The 18,654-nt window shown below is 52.6% G+C and overlaps 1 protein-coding gene across 3 annotated transcripts in view; it reads right to left on the reverse strand.

Annotated features, from left to right (window-relative positions):
• Window positions 1–18,409, reverse strand: part of ARHGEF18 (Rho/Rac guanine nucleotide exchange factor 18) — a 52,348-nt gene extending 33,939 nt beyond the window's left edge. The window contains exons 1-10 of one of the 3 annotated variants that reach the window (XM_074528679.1): window positions 18,221–18,409; window positions 11,275–11,411; window positions 10,477–10,976; window positions 8,714–8,915; window positions 7,949–8,063; window positions 7,261–7,318; window positions 7,021–7,065; window positions 6,657–6,737; window positions 6,206–6,311; window positions 5,521–5,695 (exon numbers count right to left, since the gene is read on the reverse strand). In XM_074528679.1, the coding sequence (XP_074384780.1) occupies window positions 5,521–5,695; window positions 6,206–6,311; window positions 6,657–6,737; window positions 7,021–7,065; window positions 7,261–7,318; window positions 7,949–8,063; window positions 8,714–8,915; window positions 10,477–10,976; window positions 11,275–11,289 (1,297 nt within the window). In that variant the 5' untranslated portion in view covers window positions 11,290–11,411; window positions 18,221–18,409. Of the gene's footprint in view, window positions 1–5,520; window positions 5,696–6,205; window positions 6,312–6,656; window positions 6,738–7,020; window positions 7,066–7,260; window positions 7,319–7,948; window positions 8,064–8,713; window positions 8,916–10,476; window positions 10,977–11,274; window positions 11,412–16,652; window positions 16,814–18,220 lie in introns of those variants that run through there. The other 2 variants (XM_014273623.3, XM_026798574.2) reach the window with 2 other exon arrangements.
• Window positions 18,410–18,654: the final 245 nt, after the last annotated feature.

Raw genomic sequence — 18,654 nt, forward strand, 5'->3', positions numbered from 1 at the left:
CATCCTCAGGGAGGGCACACGACCATCCCTTGCCTGCTCCTTCCTACTGCAGGGCATGGCCATCCATAGCCTGCATTTTCTCTCAGGAAGAGCACAGGGTCCCCAACCTGCATGTCCCCCTCAGGGACACCATGAGCATCCTCAGCCTGCACTTTCCCCTCAGGGAGGACACATGGCTGCCCAGAAACCATAAGTTCTCTGAGGGAAGGCACATGGCCCCCCTAACTCATGTTTTCCTCTCAGGAAGGACACATGGCCACCACTATTAGCCCACACTTTCCCCTCAGGAAGGACACATGGCTGCCCAGAAACCATAAGTTCTCTGAGGGAAGACACATGCCTCCTCCAACCCACGTTTCCCCTCAGGGAGGGCACATAGCCACCACTATTAGCCCACACTTTCCCCTCAGGGAGGGCACACAATTCCTCCCAGGCTAAAGAGGCCTCTAATGGACGGTATGTGGCACCCCAGTGACACCTTCAGCACGGCACTTCGTATGTTTTTGCACATCGCCTGCGACTTGAAATACATAATTTGTTATTAAAAGCCCGGTGGGATTTGCCATCCCAACGTGCTGGAGTGTTTATGAACACCCTGCCAAGGCAAGGCTGCAGTGCCCGGAGGGTTGGCAGGTGCTGGCTTCCCTATCTGCCTCTCAACAGCCAGTGCCTGCCCAGGCCTTTGTCAGTGACCCCTGCACAGACAAATGATGAGAGGAAAGGGGAATTATCTTCCCTAGCAGGAGATCCATGCATTGACTCATAGAACCAAACTGCTTGCTGGAAAAAACACCTTTTCTCTGACACCAATAAGGTTTGATGTACTAGCACAGGGCTGTTGGAGTACTCAGCGCAGGCAGGAAAACTGGGAAGAGCTCACCCAACCTCCCCTCCCAATTTCACTCTGAGGATTTACAGTACTGATCGAAAGTTTGTCATATTTTAAATCACACATTTCCTACTTGCCTGTCGAGCTTGAAAACACAATATTCATGATTACAAAACAAATTTCCCTCCCAAAATCTACCCTGCAGCTTCCCCCATACTGCTTTGAAAGAACCTGCCACTTTTTGGGCTGGAGATGTGATGAAATCCTGCCATGGGGCCAATGTGATCTCTGGTTCCCACCCTGCCACCTGTTTAATCGATTTTATTTTTATCTTCATCTCATAGTTGCAAGCTTTTCCAAAATGTTCCCTTTTGTGCTGCTTCTCTACAGGACTGAGTACACTGCAGTCCCAATTGTTTATTGGGGCCTGTCACCACTACAGAGAAATGATCATTACACAAAGCAGTTTGGGAGTAAACAGCTGGCTGTCACTTGGTGACTGATTAATCCTTGGGCACTTCAAACTTCGTGCTTTGCTGTAATATAAAAGTAAAGCATTGCAGATTGCCCAACTGCAGCTGTCATGGAGAGAACGTGCTGTGCTTGTGCAGCCTCAGGGCATCGCCACAAAATCAGTGCAAAATCTGGCACAGCAGCCAGCTCCAAGACTGTAGCTTAGAGCTAAGGTTTGGATTGCAAAGAAGAGAAGGGTACCAGCTGTCTAATCCTCTGTAATTCTGTAATAGCAAAAGATTTCTTGCTGAATGTGTCTCAGATTGATTACTGTCCTTTTGTCAGCCTGAGCGTACAAGATCTTGAGGTTTTATCAGGGAATGGAAGGAGCAGCATTTGGAGATGTTCCAGATCGAGGTACTACTGCCCAGAAAGAAAAAGAAAGTGAAAAGCAGAGAAGGAGAAGCACTGAGAAGAGGATGTACTTTGGTTTCCTTTTCTAAGCCCTCTGGAGCCGGCTGAGCCAGCTCTGTGTCAGGACACTCAGCTCAGTCAGTGTTTCCTCTGCAACCAGCGCTGCAGCCGCTTTCACATTTGCTTCAGATCCTGCTCCATTGGCTCAGAACCACCTAAACCCACAGCCACTCTAGTTTTGCCTCTGTTTATTTGGACTCCTGTCAGTAATAGTTTATTCCAAGTGGGACTCCCAGTCCATTTATCACTGTCATCATGTTACAGCAGCCAAACCTCCTTTTTCCCCCCAAAACAGAAGAGTTTTGGCAGCTGTGCCGCTCTACGGAAATGCAGAGTTCCAGGTTGTCTGCTGCTTTTCAGATTTCTCAGGACTCTGTGTGGGCTGTGAGCAGAAATTTCAGGATAGGAAATCAAGTGATTGTTCCTTACCATAAGCCAAAACTATCCTTCACCTATTAGTACCACCTTATTGCTACTGCATTGGGAATCCAAAAGCAAAACCCTGCAGGCACAAGTGCCAAGTGAAAGGTGAATTTCATCCCAAATTTCAGGTCTAAACCAAAAGCTATTCTGGCCTCTCCTTCGTCATGGGTGGAGGATGTTTGCCTGACAAACTGCAGAAATCTGTGTCCTCTCCCTTTCTCGTTGTGAGAAAGGAAATGGTTTCCTAAACCTCTTTCACAATGCGCCTTAAATAAATCCTGGACACCAGTTGTTACAGCAACCAGTTAGAGATCAGCCAGTGCCCTGAAGCAGCCAGCAAGGGTCAGCCTAGGACAGGTGGACAGTCTAGCACAGCCTGTATTGTTCAGGAAGATTCATTAAACTGAGCACCTTCTCTTAAAGAAGAGGAGTTTGTCTGAAGCCGGCCAAAGTTTGCTCGCAGCTATGTTTCCTTAGAAGAGGATGGTAATCTGTCACCCCTGTGGGGGCCTGGGCTCTGTCTTTCCCATGAGTAATAGAGATTGATTCTCAGCTAGAGATGTAGAAGTCCCACCTCCACCACAGTGCTCAAGCTCAAGGGAAGCAATCCTCCTTCCATCTGTATTCCACAGCATATCCCTGGCTCTCCTCCATGGCACAGCCTGCTTGGAGAGCTCTCCTCCTGTCAGGGCTTCCCTGGGACTCGTCTAACTCTTGTTGCATAAACTCTGGAAGCGTGTTTATAACAGAGGATTAATTTAGGCACAGAACCTTCTCCACCCGTGATAGCAAAGGCTCAAGAGGAGCTTTCTCATTTCCAGGTGAACAATAAACCTCGGGACTCAGCTCATAGTTTACGCAACGGCAGAGTTTGGGTGGCCACTGCTGTCGAGATCCCTGTGTCTGCAATCATTCCTCTTTGTTTTTCATCTCTAGCAGGCTCCTAACTGCACATCTGTGAGCTGCAGAGACTCTCCTGAATCGCTACTCTCAGCACACAGCACAGCCTTCTTCTCCCCTGGGAGACTCTGCGTGTGTGGGGTGAGGATAGATGGGAGGAATCAGTGGGAGAGAGAAATGAGTTACCATGTACCAGGCTATCCGAACTGCCCACTTCCTTCCCAGCTCACACATGTTTCTAACAGAACAATGTTTTTTTGTTCTGACTTAAATGCAGAATTCCTCCTACTGTTAGTATCTCTAATAGGAAGAGCTCTCACTCCTCCAGCTCATCACAGCCACGGAAAGTCACCAGATCTTTTGTGTCTACTGGACGGTGAAAAGATCTCAGGCTTGCAATCATTTTCCCATCCTTCCTCCCCCTCCAGCTCATCCCTTGCTGTAAGCACCATCTTTTCCTGTGTTTTCCACGAGCCCGTTTTGCCTCGGACCACGTGGTGGTGCTGCAGTTAAAAATACCACGGAGACAACAACAGCAACAGCAGCACCTGACCAGCGATGGGCCGAGGGCTGGCCGGGGGCCAAGGCTCGGGGATGGGCAAATGTGAGCCCACGAGGAGAAAACAAGAGGCGCTGCCAATGCCCTCACACCCTGGCAGCAGCCACGGCTCAGGCTGAGCCTGACAGAGCTGCTCACACTTCTGAAAAGCAGGCTGCTGCTCTGCCTTCCCGGTGGCCACGGAGCTGGCTGTCCCAGAGCTCTGTCAGGGACTCTCAGGAGCCCTCACACTGCTCCGAGCTGCAGTAACGGGAGCTGCTGATATCAGCTACCAGCTCAGCAGCAGCTCGCAAAGGTTTCAGCTCAGCATCATCCAAATATAGGCACTCTTAGGCCATCAGCTGTCACACCACAAGTCCCAGCCCATCTCTCACTACAGACAGGCCATTAATTTTAACAGACACCTCAGAACTTTGCCCGATTGTTCGGCCTCGGTTCAAACCACTGCAAAGGGAACATTTCAAAACAAGCTGTGCTGCTCTGGGCAGCCAACAGCCAAAGGAAATGTCACAGAGTCCCAAACACAAACCAGTGCCTCTGCCACCTCAGAGCTTTTCTCCTGAACGTTCACAAGACAGAACACAGATTCCTTATGGGAGGGCTGGAAAACAAGGTGAAAGTTGCCATAACTCATGTACAGTCCCTGTGTATTTATGATGGACAAGCCATGCTGAGCCACACTCTTGTTTCAACAACTAGCTCCAACTCCAGGTCACAAATCTCCACAGGGCTGTCCAGGGGAGAATCACTCACTAAATGCCCTCACAGTTCCCAAGGCCATACAGAGCATGGCTCCATGCTCATGGGTATCAAGGGCTGTCTGTATATTCCCAGGTTAAGGTATTTTTGTAGAGCAGCATGTAGGACTGCAAACAGAGCCTCTGGCTGGGAGATTCCTCACACAGGAATGACAAGGCACAACTCTGCCTCCTCCCATTAAATTTCTGTTCTCTCTAAATATCCACAAAATTCTTATTCAGCTCCCTGCTTCCTACTTTTTGCTGTGATGCCTGAAAAATATTCACTAATAGCCAGCTCTGTGCCCCTTTTCAGTTTCCCTCTAGCTGCCCTGAAAGGAAAATATATTTCTCACCACACATGTCCGAGGGCAATCAGTCCCTTTATGGCCCAGAAAGGTTTTACTGACCTTAAGAGCCTCTGAGAGAGCAAGCATTGCTTGAGGGTACAGGGTGGAGAAAGAGAGCAATCCTTTCATTTCCAGAAAATTTTCTCTGCCCACAGACAATCCCTTGGGAATTAAAACATTCTTCAGTGCCCTGAGTACCTGCCCCAAAGAGGAAGGACAGGGTTTGTCAGCCAAAGCCATGCCTCAGTGGATGCAGTGAGAGCACAGAAGCCCATGCATGCTGGCACTGCTTAGAGCTGAAAAGCACCAGTCTCACCCATGCACATCCTGGGAGGCAACATTCGACTTTTTGTTAGTTAATAAAATTTTGGATGCTCTAGAAATCCCTGTGCACATGCAAAGGGCAGATGCTGAGCTGAGACATCACTGAGGCTGTGAAAAACAGCCTAAAAGATCCAGATACACTCAGGCAGTTGGGATATTTGTTCAGGCAAAGCAGAACTTCATGATAAAAAAAAATTAGTAAAAGAAAAGTTGATCTAGAGCCCTTCTTGGGGAAAAGGGGCAGGAAATGGTCAAAGAAAATGAGGAAAAATATTTCCAGGCAAGATTCAGAGATCATTTAGACTATTTGGAGAAACAACCAAGCCAGGCCAAGCAGAGTGGTGGGTAGAGTGGAGGCAGGCAGAGAAGTGAAGCAATCCAGGGGTGGTTTAGGCAGGAGCACAGCCTGGGCTGGAGGGCAGGCAGGGAGTGCAGGCTGGGGCAGAGCCAGGCAGTGACAGCCATACTCACTCAGGCACTGCAGACCACTTTTATTCCCAAGAGGTTTGGCACACAGTGAGCAGCTGGTGCAACTGGAGAAAACCCCTGGCACAAGCTGGTGCCCATTGATATCTTTACACCTCTCTTTTGTCTCCTTTGTCTCTTTCTCCTTCTCTCTCTCCTTGAGCTGCTCTTTGTTCTTACCCTGGAAGGAGAGAAGAACACAGCTCAGTCACAGGCCCACACAGTCCTTTCCCCACTGTACAAATGAGCAGAGAGCTGGTGGGCAGCAGGTACAGTGGGATGGCAGTGCTTTTCCCAAATGCCTTCCCAAGCCTCAGGCCAGCCCCTCTAGTCTAAGTCCATTTGTGATGAAGGGCAGGGCACACTTGGCTGTCCCTCTGCAGGCTCCTCCTGCCACAAAGAGTGATCCAGGCAGTCACCCAGCCAAGGCACTCTCGTTGCTGTGCACAGCAGTGCCAGAGCAACATAAGAGCACCCAGAACATGCCCAGGAGCAAGGAGGGCTGGAATTCAGGGATCACTCAGTCCCACGCACTACTACTGCTTTAGGGGTCACAGTGCATCTGCTGGCCAGCATAGAGGCCTCAGCCATCTCAAAGCAATCCAGCTAACTGTTCCATAAGGTCAGATCCCCTTTTCTACTTGAAGAATTTAACAATTCTTTCCACAAATTCAACATCTCTCTCTCTCACCTTATCCTTCTGCCAGGATCCAGTGACTCGGCTCCTCAGGGAACTCAGACGTCGCATCACCTTTGTGCCTTTCTCTGCTTTATCGCTCTTCCCACTGTCCTCGTTTCTGAAAGGAGACCAAAATACCTTAAAAAAGGGGAAATTCATTGACCAAGCCCAGCTTAGGGAGATCACTGATGAAGTTCATTGAAGCATTACTTTAGGACCCCAAGTGTGAGCTTTCCATCTCCTGAAGGATCTGGTTTGGCATCAGCCATGTCACTTGCAAATAAAGAGCTGAACTTTCAAGCTATGTGTGCAATTTTGTTCAGCACCACACTCCTGGCTGAACCCTTGCAGATACCAGTGTCCTGCACACAGGGTTAGCAGGGCAGTAGAGCTTAGATGAACAGGACTCGAAATCTGTCTGTTCTCAGAACACAAAGTGTGTGTCACCCGCTGTCTCACTTACTCATTAGACAGGAACTCAAACCAAGTGAGGTTCTGCTGGGAAGAATCGCTGCCTTCTTGCACACAAGCTCTCTGCTTCGCCCTGGGCAGGGAAAAGGCATCAGACACAGCAAAGAGCACAAGAGCAGAACTTCTGGGTCAGCTGAAACTCTTATTTTCTGGATGGGGCAGGAACATTTTTAGAGTTACTGAGGGGGTACATAAGGTGCCCCTTTTCCTTGCAATTCTACCCTGGTTTGACTGGAATAAATCAGTGATTCAGGTACCCTAGGGATTTGCCCCTCAAGGCACCAAATGTCCTTTTGCAGGCGTGGCTTAGTCACACCTGTGACCTCCCCACACATCTCTGTCCCAAACACACTTACCCATGGTAATGTTTCAGCTCCTGAAGTACCTTCTGGACAATTAGCCTAAAAGAAAAGTAAGGGATTAGAAAATATCCTTGTACAGACATTCTGCACCCCACAAAGCCTCAGGTGCTGGTTTATGACCAACTGCCCAGCTGTGGCCCAGCACAGAGTGGGATCTCCTTTGCTATTGCAAATAGCTGAAATACACTCAAAAATCTCCCTCAACTCAAACCAGCCAGGACTGACAATACCTACACGTGGTCTGGGGACACGTGGTCCTTCTCCAGCATCTCCAGAGCAGGGGGTTCAACACCTGAAACACAAAATGCTCTCAGCAGGGATCCTGGTTTGCCTTTGCAGAGCACCACCTTGCAACCTATGCAACTGGATCCTGTTATTTGTGCTGGGCTCCCAATCTGCCTTGATTGGTGAGGAGGAAATGCCAGGAGCAGTTAGGGAAGGAGATTCTGCTCTACATTTCTGTGAGGGAAGTGAAGGCCAGATCACTTTTCTGTGTTACTTCTCCCCTCCCCAGTCTGTATATTTGCTCCTGAGGGTCCTGCTTGCAGTAGGGGAGGAATGGTACCACCCCAGAGCCCTTCCCCATGACAGCCAGCCTCCCCTCCACTTCCCAGGCTCTGAAATCACCACACTTTTCTCTGGGGCAGTCCTGTCAGGTGGGACTTGATTAGGGAGTGACCAATGCACTGGGCACAGGGAGGTTATGTGGCAGTGTGTCACTGGGGATGGGCATGTCTGAGCTGAGACTGTGCTGCTAACCAGGGCCAGACTCAGAACCAGCTTGGCTTTGTATTTCAGGAGCTCCTGGGACCATGTGGAAGGGAAAGCAGAGGCTGTCCACACTTCCAAAGGCTACAGCTCCAGTTTTTTATCTTCTTAATCACACCTTGAACCCATTTAATGGCATAAAGTCTATACCAACCTTCCACAGCTGGAAGAGAAGTGTTGAAACTGTGAGGTATCTGGGGGGAGGCAATGGTCTCACAGGCTGATGGGACAGACTTGGACCTCAATCTCTTCCCGTTGCTGACACATTTCTGGAGAAGTAAAAAGTCACAGAAATCTTTGGTGCTTTGTGCACCAAGGGAGCCTCCATCCCAGCTGACTCCTCAGCCTTTCCCTCTTGTTTTGTCAGAGTTATGATGCAGCAGCCCATTAGGCCCAGCTCTTTGTTGGCTCCAGGAAGGCTGGAACAAGTGACACTTGTGCCTGAAACCTTCTTAGTCACTTCTCACTTTTACTGGACATGCAGCACTGTGATGCAGTTGTCTTTTTAATATTAATTGAATCTAATTGAATCTAATTGAATCTGGTGAATACCAGAGCAAAGCACTGTGTAAGGGATGTGGGGGGGGGGGGTGTGGCACTGCTGTTTTCAACTACCTGATTAGAGAGAAGATGGGGACAGACTCTTCTTAGAGCTGCAGTGACAGGACAAGAGGCAGCAGGCACAAGGGAAGGGAAATTCCAGCTAAATATATGGGAAAAGAGGGCTGTACTATAGGCAGCTCCCAGGCCTTTATCCCACAGGATGGGGCAGTTTATCTGAAAAAGCCCATCCTTGCTGAGACCTCCTGGTTCCACGCTGGCATTGAAGGAATGCAGCCTGCAGCTGACACCTGTGTGTGCTGCTTCTGTGCACCCTCAGCTTGCCCTGCAGCCCCCGTGCCCAGCCCTCCACACTCACCACCTCCTGCAGGCTGGGGGTGGCCACGAGGTCTGGGCGCAGCGGCTCTATCTCCACTTTGATCACTGTGCCACCCCGGCTGCTGCTCCAGGCTCCCCGCTCCCCTCTGGGCAGCTGGAGGGACACATGAGGCTGCAGGCTCCTCTTCTCCACATCGTCCTGCTCTGGGTCACTGCCCAGCTCTGTCACATCCAGGCTGAACCTAAGCAGGGAGCAGGAAGAAGCCTCAGAGCAGACCTGAGCAGACCTGGCACACTGTGCCCAGCATGGCACAGCCCTGCAATGCCCTTGGCTGGGTGGTCCTAACAACCTCATGCAGCTGGGACAAGGAGGCTCCCCACAGCAGGCAGAGGGAAAGGAATTGGCAGGAAATGTCAGCCTGGACACCAAGTCCTGAGCCTGTTAAAAACAGCTTCTCTGGCTGCCACCAGTGAGTCCCCAGCTCCCTGGTCACCCGGGATGTTTAGTGCTGGATGGCTCACACTCATCTCTTAGCAACCCCTGAGACTGTGCAGCCACCCTGGCAGCAGCCTGTCCTGCCTGTCCCAGAGCTGCTGCCCTGTCAGCTGCCATCCAGGAAAGTCCCTCTGGGCATTTAGAAGTGGCAGATGATGTTTATCACATCACCATGTGGCATCATGCCACAAATCCTGCTCCCACCAGGGCCCAGATTTGTGGAAGGAAAAAGTTATTTTCTAGGAAATGAGGGGTGGGCCAGTGCCTCAGTGTCCTGCACACCAGGTGCTGTTGCAGTGACAACACAGAAGCAAAATGATGGATAAAGCTCAGTGGAAAATCTTAGTCTCTGCATGGGCTCTGTCTGCAGATCACTGTCACTTCATTCTCCTGCCACAGGCAGGCTTCAGGAAATGTTTGCTTAGGGAACAGTGGGGTGTATTCCCCTTCCCTGGCCTCCTGCTCACACGTGCTCCATCACCCAGCGAGGAGACAGAACGTGTCCCCGACACCGACAGCCACTCCGTGCCACCGTTACTCAGTGCCTGTTACAGCATAAACTGTGAGTGATCCATGGCACAACAATGGGTCTGAGAACCAAAGTCTGAGCTTGATAAAGGACTGCCAAGATTTCAGGCTGAGATAATTTTAGGGTACTGTATAAGGAGGAGAGATAAAAATAGTCCTTGCTGGCTTGCACCTAAATCCCAGTCAGCTGGGAGATCAATACATTTGTCAGCAGGGAAAGCATTCCTGGAGGAACCTGGAGCTCAAGGCATTCATGTGGCAGGGGCAGAGGATGGCAGGAATGCCAGGTCTGCCTCTGCTCCCAGCCAGGGCTCAGCACAGCCTACAAACACACCCTCCTCTGCAGCCACATGGAGGGCAGAGGGCTGGCAAAGGCCCCACCAAGCCACCTCACAGACAAGAAGAAAAAGGATTTGACAGAGCTCTTTTAATCCCTCTTTAAAGGGAAAAATTCCCTTTGAGCCAGGGGATGGAGGTCATCGGGGCAACTGATGCTGTGCAATATTCCCTCCAGACAGAAAAGAGGGAGGGAATTTTGAACAGATTCTCAGCCCCAACACCATGGAAAAGACCAGGAAAAGAGGGTCTTCCTACTTCCAAGAAGACATTAAAGCCTCTTGGTGCCCCCAACATGAGCAGTGGGTGTCCAGCTGCTCTGGCAGATGCTGACAGGTGAAGGAGACCGCCCAGCAGCATCTGGAGCTGTGGGCAGTGTGATGCTCAGTCTCTCACCTTCCCTGCACCGTGTACATCAAATACCACTCACAGTGCCGCCGTACCTGCGCCTGCAGTCCACGGGTGACACAGGGCTCTCCCAGCTGTGCCTGCGGGACGTGGACATCGATCTCACCAGCGTGGGGAAGGAATCCTGGGCCTCCTGCAGGTCCAGCTCGTTGTCTGCCTCTGCAGGATGCTCAGAAGTGCTGGTACCACCCTCTGGCATGGCTGCACAGGAGCACAGGTGGCCTTTGTTCAGAAAACGACAGTCGGCCTCGCCATAACGTACCGAGCAGGAAACGGGATTGGAAAAAGCAACATCCACAGACAGTTTGCTCACAGCTCTTGGTCTCTCTTCCAATGAGGGAAGGGCAGACACAGTCTGGGATCCTTGTTCTGGCTGTGCTGCTGTGTCTGGTGCTGTTTTGGCAGACGGCTGGCTCAGGAGTCCCAGATCTTTGTAATACTCTGTGCCTTGGAGAGCAGAGTCTGAGAGGAGATCCTCCGTGCTGCTGTGCAAGTCTGCTGCTGGCACATCCAGCTCTGTGGAAGACGAGTCCTCCTGCAAAGGCAGCACAAATCCTCTGAGAGCCCCACACCTACCCTGCAAAGGGGACACCCCCTGTGCAGAAATTGGGGTGCAGAGCGGAGCCAGACTTGCAGGTGACTTTCTGATAGTCACCCTCCCCTGCTGTCCCTCACAGCAACATAACCTTGTATTCCTTGATAATCTGGATCAGTGCCACTTTCCCCCATTCCTACTCCACCACAAACCCCTCTGCATGTGGTGCTGACCACCCAGTTTGCTGCCCCTGGCCTCTGCCTTGCACGGTGGTAGCAGCAGCAAAGAGGACACTTGCCTTCTCTTTGGCCATGCTGATGCAGAAGGAATCATCCTCAGCGATCAGGGATGGGAGGAAGCTTTTGGGGGTGGGATACTCCAAGGCAGGGCTGTGGTGGTCAGTGAATTCCCGTAAGCACGGCTTGCAGTCAGACCCTGCAAGACAGAGAAGGTCTCAGCAGGTAACCAGACATCTGTTAGGGATGGAGAACCTGCTGTGACCCACAGGTGACATCAGGCAGCACTGAAATGCTCCACGTGCCCTCTGCTCCTTCCTAGACAGGCAGTGCCAGGCAGTCTCCAGATCACAGCAGCCTCCATCCTGTAGGAACCTGGTGCAGGGATTTCCTGCCAGCAGAAACCTCATCCCTCTACAGAAACTTCACCCCTGCAGCATGTGGGACAGACCAGGCTTGCACTGTCCCAGCCAGACCCCCATAGGGTGTCCTATGCTGCAGAGGCTTTTTCCACAGTAAAAGAATTAATCACATTTTGATGTCTGTTATTGACATTATGGACCTTTGAATCAGAAATCTAGGAATAAAAATACTGATGGTGGTTTTATTTTTATCCATAAAGAATAAAGGATGCCTGGGTGGGTGGGTAATAAAGGATACTGGGAGGCAAATTGGTGGCTCCAGACAACCCTGAACATGCAGAGCAATACCAGAAGCACATCATTCTCCTGGTTCTGGATCACTCCTCTGGATTTTCCCCAGGCAAGGAGTGTGAACCTGAGTGTCCATATTCCATCTGATAACTCACTGAGAAACAAACCAAGGCCTGGATGTGTTTGTGGTACAATAGATGGTGCAGCTGACTGAAGCACATTCCTGTGGAGCGAGACACACTGTAAACCTTAGCCACAATCCCTGAACCATTGCATTACTCATGGAGCCTTTTTATCCCTTGGAGACACACACAGCTGAGGCAAAGGCTGAGGCAAAGGGAAAAAAGCCAGGCTGCTGGCTGAAGCACTGTGGTGGATCTCTGAAGATGCAGAGAACAGCAAGCAGCCGTATCTATCCAATGGGAAAAACCAGCAGGAAACTGCTAGAAACCCATCACACTCCAGGAAAATCCAGCATAAAAACATTAATGTAAGGAAGACGTTGTTAAAAAACACACTCTTGGAAGGCTTGCATCCTGCTGTGGATTATAAAGCTACACAATTCAGCCAGGAATTGTGTGGTGCCAACTAAAAAAAGGCAGCAAACGTGAGGGAGAGTTTGGAGGTTTGTTCCTTGGATCCTGCTGCACACTGCAGATGCCAGATTTTCTGTTTTAAGGAGCATTTGGTGTGTTCAAATGTGTGTGATGGTTTCAAGTGAAGGACTATAAATAATATAGAAAGAAAACACTTCTGAAGGCACTATTTTAATTAAGGGGTTTCTAGCTACAAGACCAGGGAAAATTTGAAACAGGCTTTCTAGCAAGGCTGTAAAATTTACTTCACATGACATTTTTTATGAATAGACCAATTCTTGCCCAGGATATCCCTGAGCTGCATCTACAACTGGCAGAGATTTAGTGAGCTATTAAACATCACCTTTTGCTTTCTTCAGTGCACCTGGATTCAGCTTGCAACCTAAAATCAGGATTTTGAAGTTAATACACCCTTGAACGAGAACAGATTTTGGCATGAGCTTGTAGGAAATAGCAGCCAAAACTCTCAGCAGACAGTGAAAACCACTGAAGCCCCCAAACAGGCTGGGATGATGGCTAAGGTAGAATGAACCCATGGAGAGCAACCAGGAGGTGGGGAACATCCCAGGGAGGCCAGGACAGAGGGTGCTTCCCCTCCTACAAATCCAAGGAAGGAAGAAAAAGGAGATTCCCTGCTCTCTCCATCCCTTCAGCAGTGAGCTACCCACAGGGAGAGCAGCAAAGCCCTGGGAGGCAGCAGGAGCTGACAAGGGCTGTGGCCTGACACAGGCCAGAGCCCTGGACTGAAGGTTTAACTAAAACAAGGAGTTTTCTCCTCCCAAGCAGTGTCCAGCCATCCCGCCAAGGCTACTCTGGGCCGGCACCGAGCTCCGTGCAGCCCTAAAGTGGATCCCTGGAACAGAGTCAGCTCCTCGGAGGCCTGGAAAACATTCCCTGAGCTCTGCCTGTGCCATGCAGGGCTCAGGATTTGGCCAAGGCCTGGGCTGCAGTCAACAGACCTGGTCCAGACCCACCAAAGGACTTAAATCCTGCTCGGAGGCTTCAGACACTCGGTTCAACACGCGATAAATCAGCGGCGCCGCGAGCGCGGGGTCGGGGCAGCGGCGCTCGGGCGGGCGGTGGCTGCTCTGGGGACACCATTTTAGGCAATGTGTGAGCACCAGGCACTGCTGGGCTCCCTCTTCACAGGCTGGGCTGGCACCGTGCGTGGGCAAGGGGGTGATGGAGGAGAAATGCCTGCAGGTGTCGGGGTTGTGGGATGGTGGGTGAGGAAGTTTGAGGATGGAGAGCACACAGGAAGGAAGCAGGGCTGGGGTCTGTGGACATCCCCACATCAATGATCAAAGTGGTCACCAATGTGCCAGCATATGTGGCAAACTCTGGAGCACCTTGAGTCAGCATGGAGAGCACACAGGAGGGAGGCAGGGCTGGGGGGTGAGGAAGTTTGAGGATGGAGAGCACACAGAAGGAGGCAGGGCTGGGGTCTGTGGACATCCCCACATCAATGATCAAAGTGGTCACCAACGTGCCAGCATATGTGGCAAACTGGAGCACCTTGAGTCGAGCATGGAGAGAACACAGGAGGAAGGCAGGGCTGGGGTCTGTGGACATCCCCATGTCAATGGTCAAGGTGGTCGCCAATGTGCCAGCAAGTGTGGCAAACTCTGGAGCACCTCGAGTCTCCCATACTCCACCCTTGAATCTGTCTGGAAGGAGCCAGGCTCCAGCATGGTGGCAAGGGGACAGGGAATGTTGGCCCCCCAGGTTCTGGCAGACAGCAGACCTTTCCTCAGCTGAAGCTGGAGATGGGATAACAAAATGACACTTTCAAGAACAAATGCTGTTTGCTTTAGGAGAACATTAAGCAGATTAGGTATTGCAGTTGCTTAATTCGTCTCTGGCTGGAAACCATAAAAGGTTATTGCTGCAGGGAGCAGCCTCCTCAGAGGAATTCCCAGGGCAGAGCTGGAGAGGAAGCATCGCTTGCTGGGCTGAGATGGTTCCTGCACTTTGCCAGAGCTTCCCACGGGTGAAACATGATGACTCTGGGCTGCTGTGTGGGGAGGAAGGAAGCAGTGACAGGCATCCACGGCATGTGACACTCTGGGATGGTCTCAGGGGGTTTGGTGCTGTGGGGACAGCAGGATCAGCTGGCTGAGCTGCTCTGGCTCAAGGAAGAAGGCTTCATGCTGTTCTAACCGTGCCCAAGGCCGCTGGGATCCCAACAGAGATTTTCATCATTCCAATTCAGACCTCTGGTCAAACCCTCCCTCCTGTAGCTGGCTGTGCTGATTCCCCTCAGGCAGGCTGGTCACTGGAGCTGCACCCACAAGTGTCACAGCAGGTGACAGCACCAGGGCAGCCAGCACTGGAGCAAGCCCTGCCAGCAGTGTGCCACCCTCACCTGCCTGTCCCTTGGCTTGGGGCAGCATGCTGCATGTCCCCGAGTGACCCTGGAGCCAGGCTGGCGCTGGGAGGGGACACGGTGGAGGAAAACATGGATGTGAGCTCTGGCCACACCAGTCACATCCTCCAACATCAAACACTGTCTGCATTCCCACTGGGGAGAGACCACACCAAATGTGGCAGGACAAAGGCACTGGGCAGTTCTGCTCCCTGAAACAATCCCAGGAGGAAGGAAAGACAAGAATGTCTGGGCATTTCCCAGCAGTCAGGGATAGAGACTGTTGGGAAACCATGGAGAGCATCAAAGACATGAAATAAAAATTATTCCATCTTCCCCTGACCCACCCCTGCCCTCCTGGCCCTGCACGTATCTTGTTGCAGGGGGTGCAGAGCTGTAGGGAGAAACCTCTGGAAAGCAAGTGCTGAACTCCCTGTGCCAAGATGGGCTGAAGTGCAGCCCCTTGCCTGGTGTGGGCCCCTCCTGGCCAGCCCTGGCAGCTGTGGGATTGGCTCTGGGCAGGAGCAGGGGGAGATAAGCTGTCCCACACTGTAACACACTGTACAGAGGCACTGCCTTATCACCACACTGCTGGGGCCAGGCTCCTGGGCACGGAGGGCAGAGGAGCAGGGGGCTGGCACAGTTCCCTGCTGTCTCTCAGCAGGGCTGGGGGCATTTGCAGCCCCTCTGATTCCCTCCCGGTCACTGGGCAGGTTCCTGCAGCTGCCCCGGGGGCACTGAGGGAAGGGCCCACATGGACCAGCGAGTGCCACACTACAGAATATCAGTGTGGGAGAGGGGCTGAGTGAGACCTGAGCATTTTGCACCCAAGCACAAACCCCAGCAGGACAAACTGCTCTGCAAGCACCTGCTGAAGGGAGCCGGCTGCACCCGGGCTGTCTGCAAAGCACTCAGTGCTTGAGAGCACGGTGAGGCTGATTGATTTGTTAGTGAAATCAGCTCACCTGAGTGATCCCAGCCAGCCCACAACCCCCCCAGCAGGCATGGCTGGAGCGGGGCACCCAGCTGGGGCTTGGGGCTCACCACACATCAGAGCCTGCAGGACCCCCTGCGTCCTGCTCTGAATTAACCTTCCCCCAAACTGTTCACTTTGGATCTTGGTCTCCTGCACATCCACACCAGAAGAGAACTGGGAATGGGTGGGGAATAACAAAGGAGAAAGAGCAGCAGGAGCTCTGATGCTGCAGGTAACAGTACCCAAAAGCATCAGCCTGAAGGCAGTGTTTGCTCACACAAGTGTCTGGCTCCTCCAGGACTGCAAATGTCCTGCTTCCTGGGGCTCTCACTTCCCTCTTTCCAAGTCACGGCACCACATGCAGAAATGAGGCCAGTTGACACCAGTTGCTGCCATTTCCCAGCCCTGCTGCTGGACACAGCGAAGCCCAGCCAGGGCCACCCAAACCGCCAGGGCTCCGGACACTGGGGCTCACTGAAAGACTGAAGAAATCTTTTCCCCCACATCTGCTCAAACACCAAACTCTGGCCAGGCAGCATGCAGAGACAGCTGTTTGCAAGCACCGGGACATCCAGCTCACTGCCAGCCACGAAACAAACTTATTACAAAACCAAAAGGCTGATATTTAACCCATTACCCAGCTCCTGGAGGCAGCTATGTGCCTTGGAAAGAAGATTAAATGCAAGGAAAAGTGTTAACCACCGCTTAAGGCAGTGTCCCCTGCAGGGATAAGTGGGGGCACCTCCAGACGAGCTCTGCCTGTGCCCCTGGGATTCTTTGGTACCTGCTCAGTCCAGCACAAGCTGTCCCTGCCACAGCCCCCTCAGCCCCTGTCCCCACAGGCCATTACCTCGCTTAAAGGACCATCTCTTCTTCCAGCGCTTGGAAAACGATGGCCAGGAGTGGTTGAGCAGCGAGTCTGACATTTGGGAGCCCCGGGCAAGGTCCAGCCCCGAGCAGGAGACGCCGGCACGGAGCACGGCAGAGCTCAGCGCGCTCTAAGGCAGCGCTGCAGGCTGCAGCCCAGGGGCTGCCAAGGGGGGAGCGGAGGAGCCAAGTGTTTTGTCAGAAGTATCAGCTGATGGAAGCTGTAGCCAGAGAGGCATTCCTGGTCCCTGGCATTCCCACCTGTGTGGCAGGTCAGGGACTTCCTGCAGCTGGGCCGGGGGATTAGTGGCCTCGGGGCACACACAGCCCCCGAGTGCTGCTCAGGCTTGCAGACAGAAACAGAAAACAAGCTGTTAACACAGCACAGCCCCTCTGCCAAAACCTCCCTGCTCCATTCACGGCTGCGAGCATGACAGACGCTTTGTGAGCACTTTCAGGCACTTCTCACCTGGCTAAGAGTCACTTTCACCTTCAGTGAAGGGTCAGCGTTGATACCGACAGGGCTTGGTGTCTTTCCAATACATTTATGAAGATTCATTATTTACACTTTTTTCTCATTTTCAAGTGCTGTGGCAGAACCTCTGCACGGGACTGCAAGAAACCCTGTCCATCTGCAACATCAGCATCATCCTGCAGCTCACAGCAAGTCCCAGTCCCTGGCAAGGCCATTTCTCCAAGCCCTCCTCAGCTCTCCCTGAGGGAGGAAGGTGGGACCAATCCCAAACTGCCCCAAGAGACCCAATTCCCTACCCTCCAAACCCACTGCTCCCAGTTGGCACCAGTCTCACATCCCAGACAGGCTCCAAACTTCGCTCCCAACCCCTCAATTAGGCTGAAGAAGCCAGGTTTTACCCAGTGCAGCTGCTGGGCTCTGGGGCTTGGCCAAAACTCTCCCTGCAGTTCAGCTGATGCTTGTGGCCTTGGTGAGCAGAGCCCAGCCAGTCTGGGAATGACCACAGGTACCTCCACAGCTTGAAGCCCAGGTTGGGCTGGTGATGCCCAAAAGCAGGCGTCAAAAAGCATTTTTCTTGCCTGGCCACAACCCACAAAGTGTCACCTGCCCAGTACAGCCCTGTCTACATCCCCTGTGCTTCCATCTCCCTGATAACACTGGGGACCAGCCCAGTCCTGAGTGGAATTTGGGGGTCCTGGGCTTGGACCCCTCTTGTGCACAGCCCAAACCCAGCTGTGGGCAGTGCCAGGGCATCTTTGCAAACGTTCAGCTGTGGCAGAGCAGCAGCAGGAGCCAAGAGCAGCACCCAAAGGGTGCCCAGCCAGCCCAGCACTGCCGCAGAGCCCACCATGATGGCATTGGGGGTTAAACCCTGACCTCATCTCCTCCTCTTCACTCACAGCAGAGCAAAACCCCGTGCAGCTGAGCCTCCCCAGCCCATGTTTTGCATTGAAGCTGCACCAAACCCAGCCCTGGGACTTTTGGCTTCACGACAAGCTGCTTCCTCACAAGGCCTTGAGGAAGGTGAGTGACAAGCCCGCTGCTGTGGGATGGAGCTTGTGCACAGAGCCACTTACCCTGAGGGCTGGAGGCATCTCTGTGGCGGGTTCCTCGTGCAGGATCCTCACATCTGACAGCCGTGGCTTCTCCTGCAGCCGCTGGAGCAGAGCGGGAAGCGGAGCCTCACGGGGGAAGCAGCGGCCATGAGGGCGGTTTGCTCACGGGGGCCGCTGGCTCAGCCCTCTCACCGCTTCCCCTTTCTGAGAGCACAAACAAACCCACCTCCCCCATGCTGGCCTTCCCACCGCGGTGCCCCAGAGCTGCTTAACCCACCCTCACAGGGCTCTGCAAGGGTCCAGCAAAGCCACCAGGAGGGCTCTGGACCCTGAGGCAGCCGCTGCAGGGGCCCTGGCAGCCCTGAAGTCACGATGGCTGCGAGGAGCAACTATTGAGGCAACAGCTTCCTGTTCCCTTCGGGGAAAAACCGCTGTGTGTGCCCTGAGAACCCCGC

The sequence above is a fragment of the Zonotrichia albicollis genome, chromosome 29 (genome assembly GCF_047830755.1).
Source record: "Zonotrichia albicollis isolate bZonAlb1 chromosome 29, bZonAlb1.hap1, whole genome shotgun sequence".
Classification (NCBI taxonomy): Eukaryota; Metazoa; Chordata; class Aves; order Passeriformes; family Passerellidae; genus Zonotrichia; species Zonotrichia albicollis.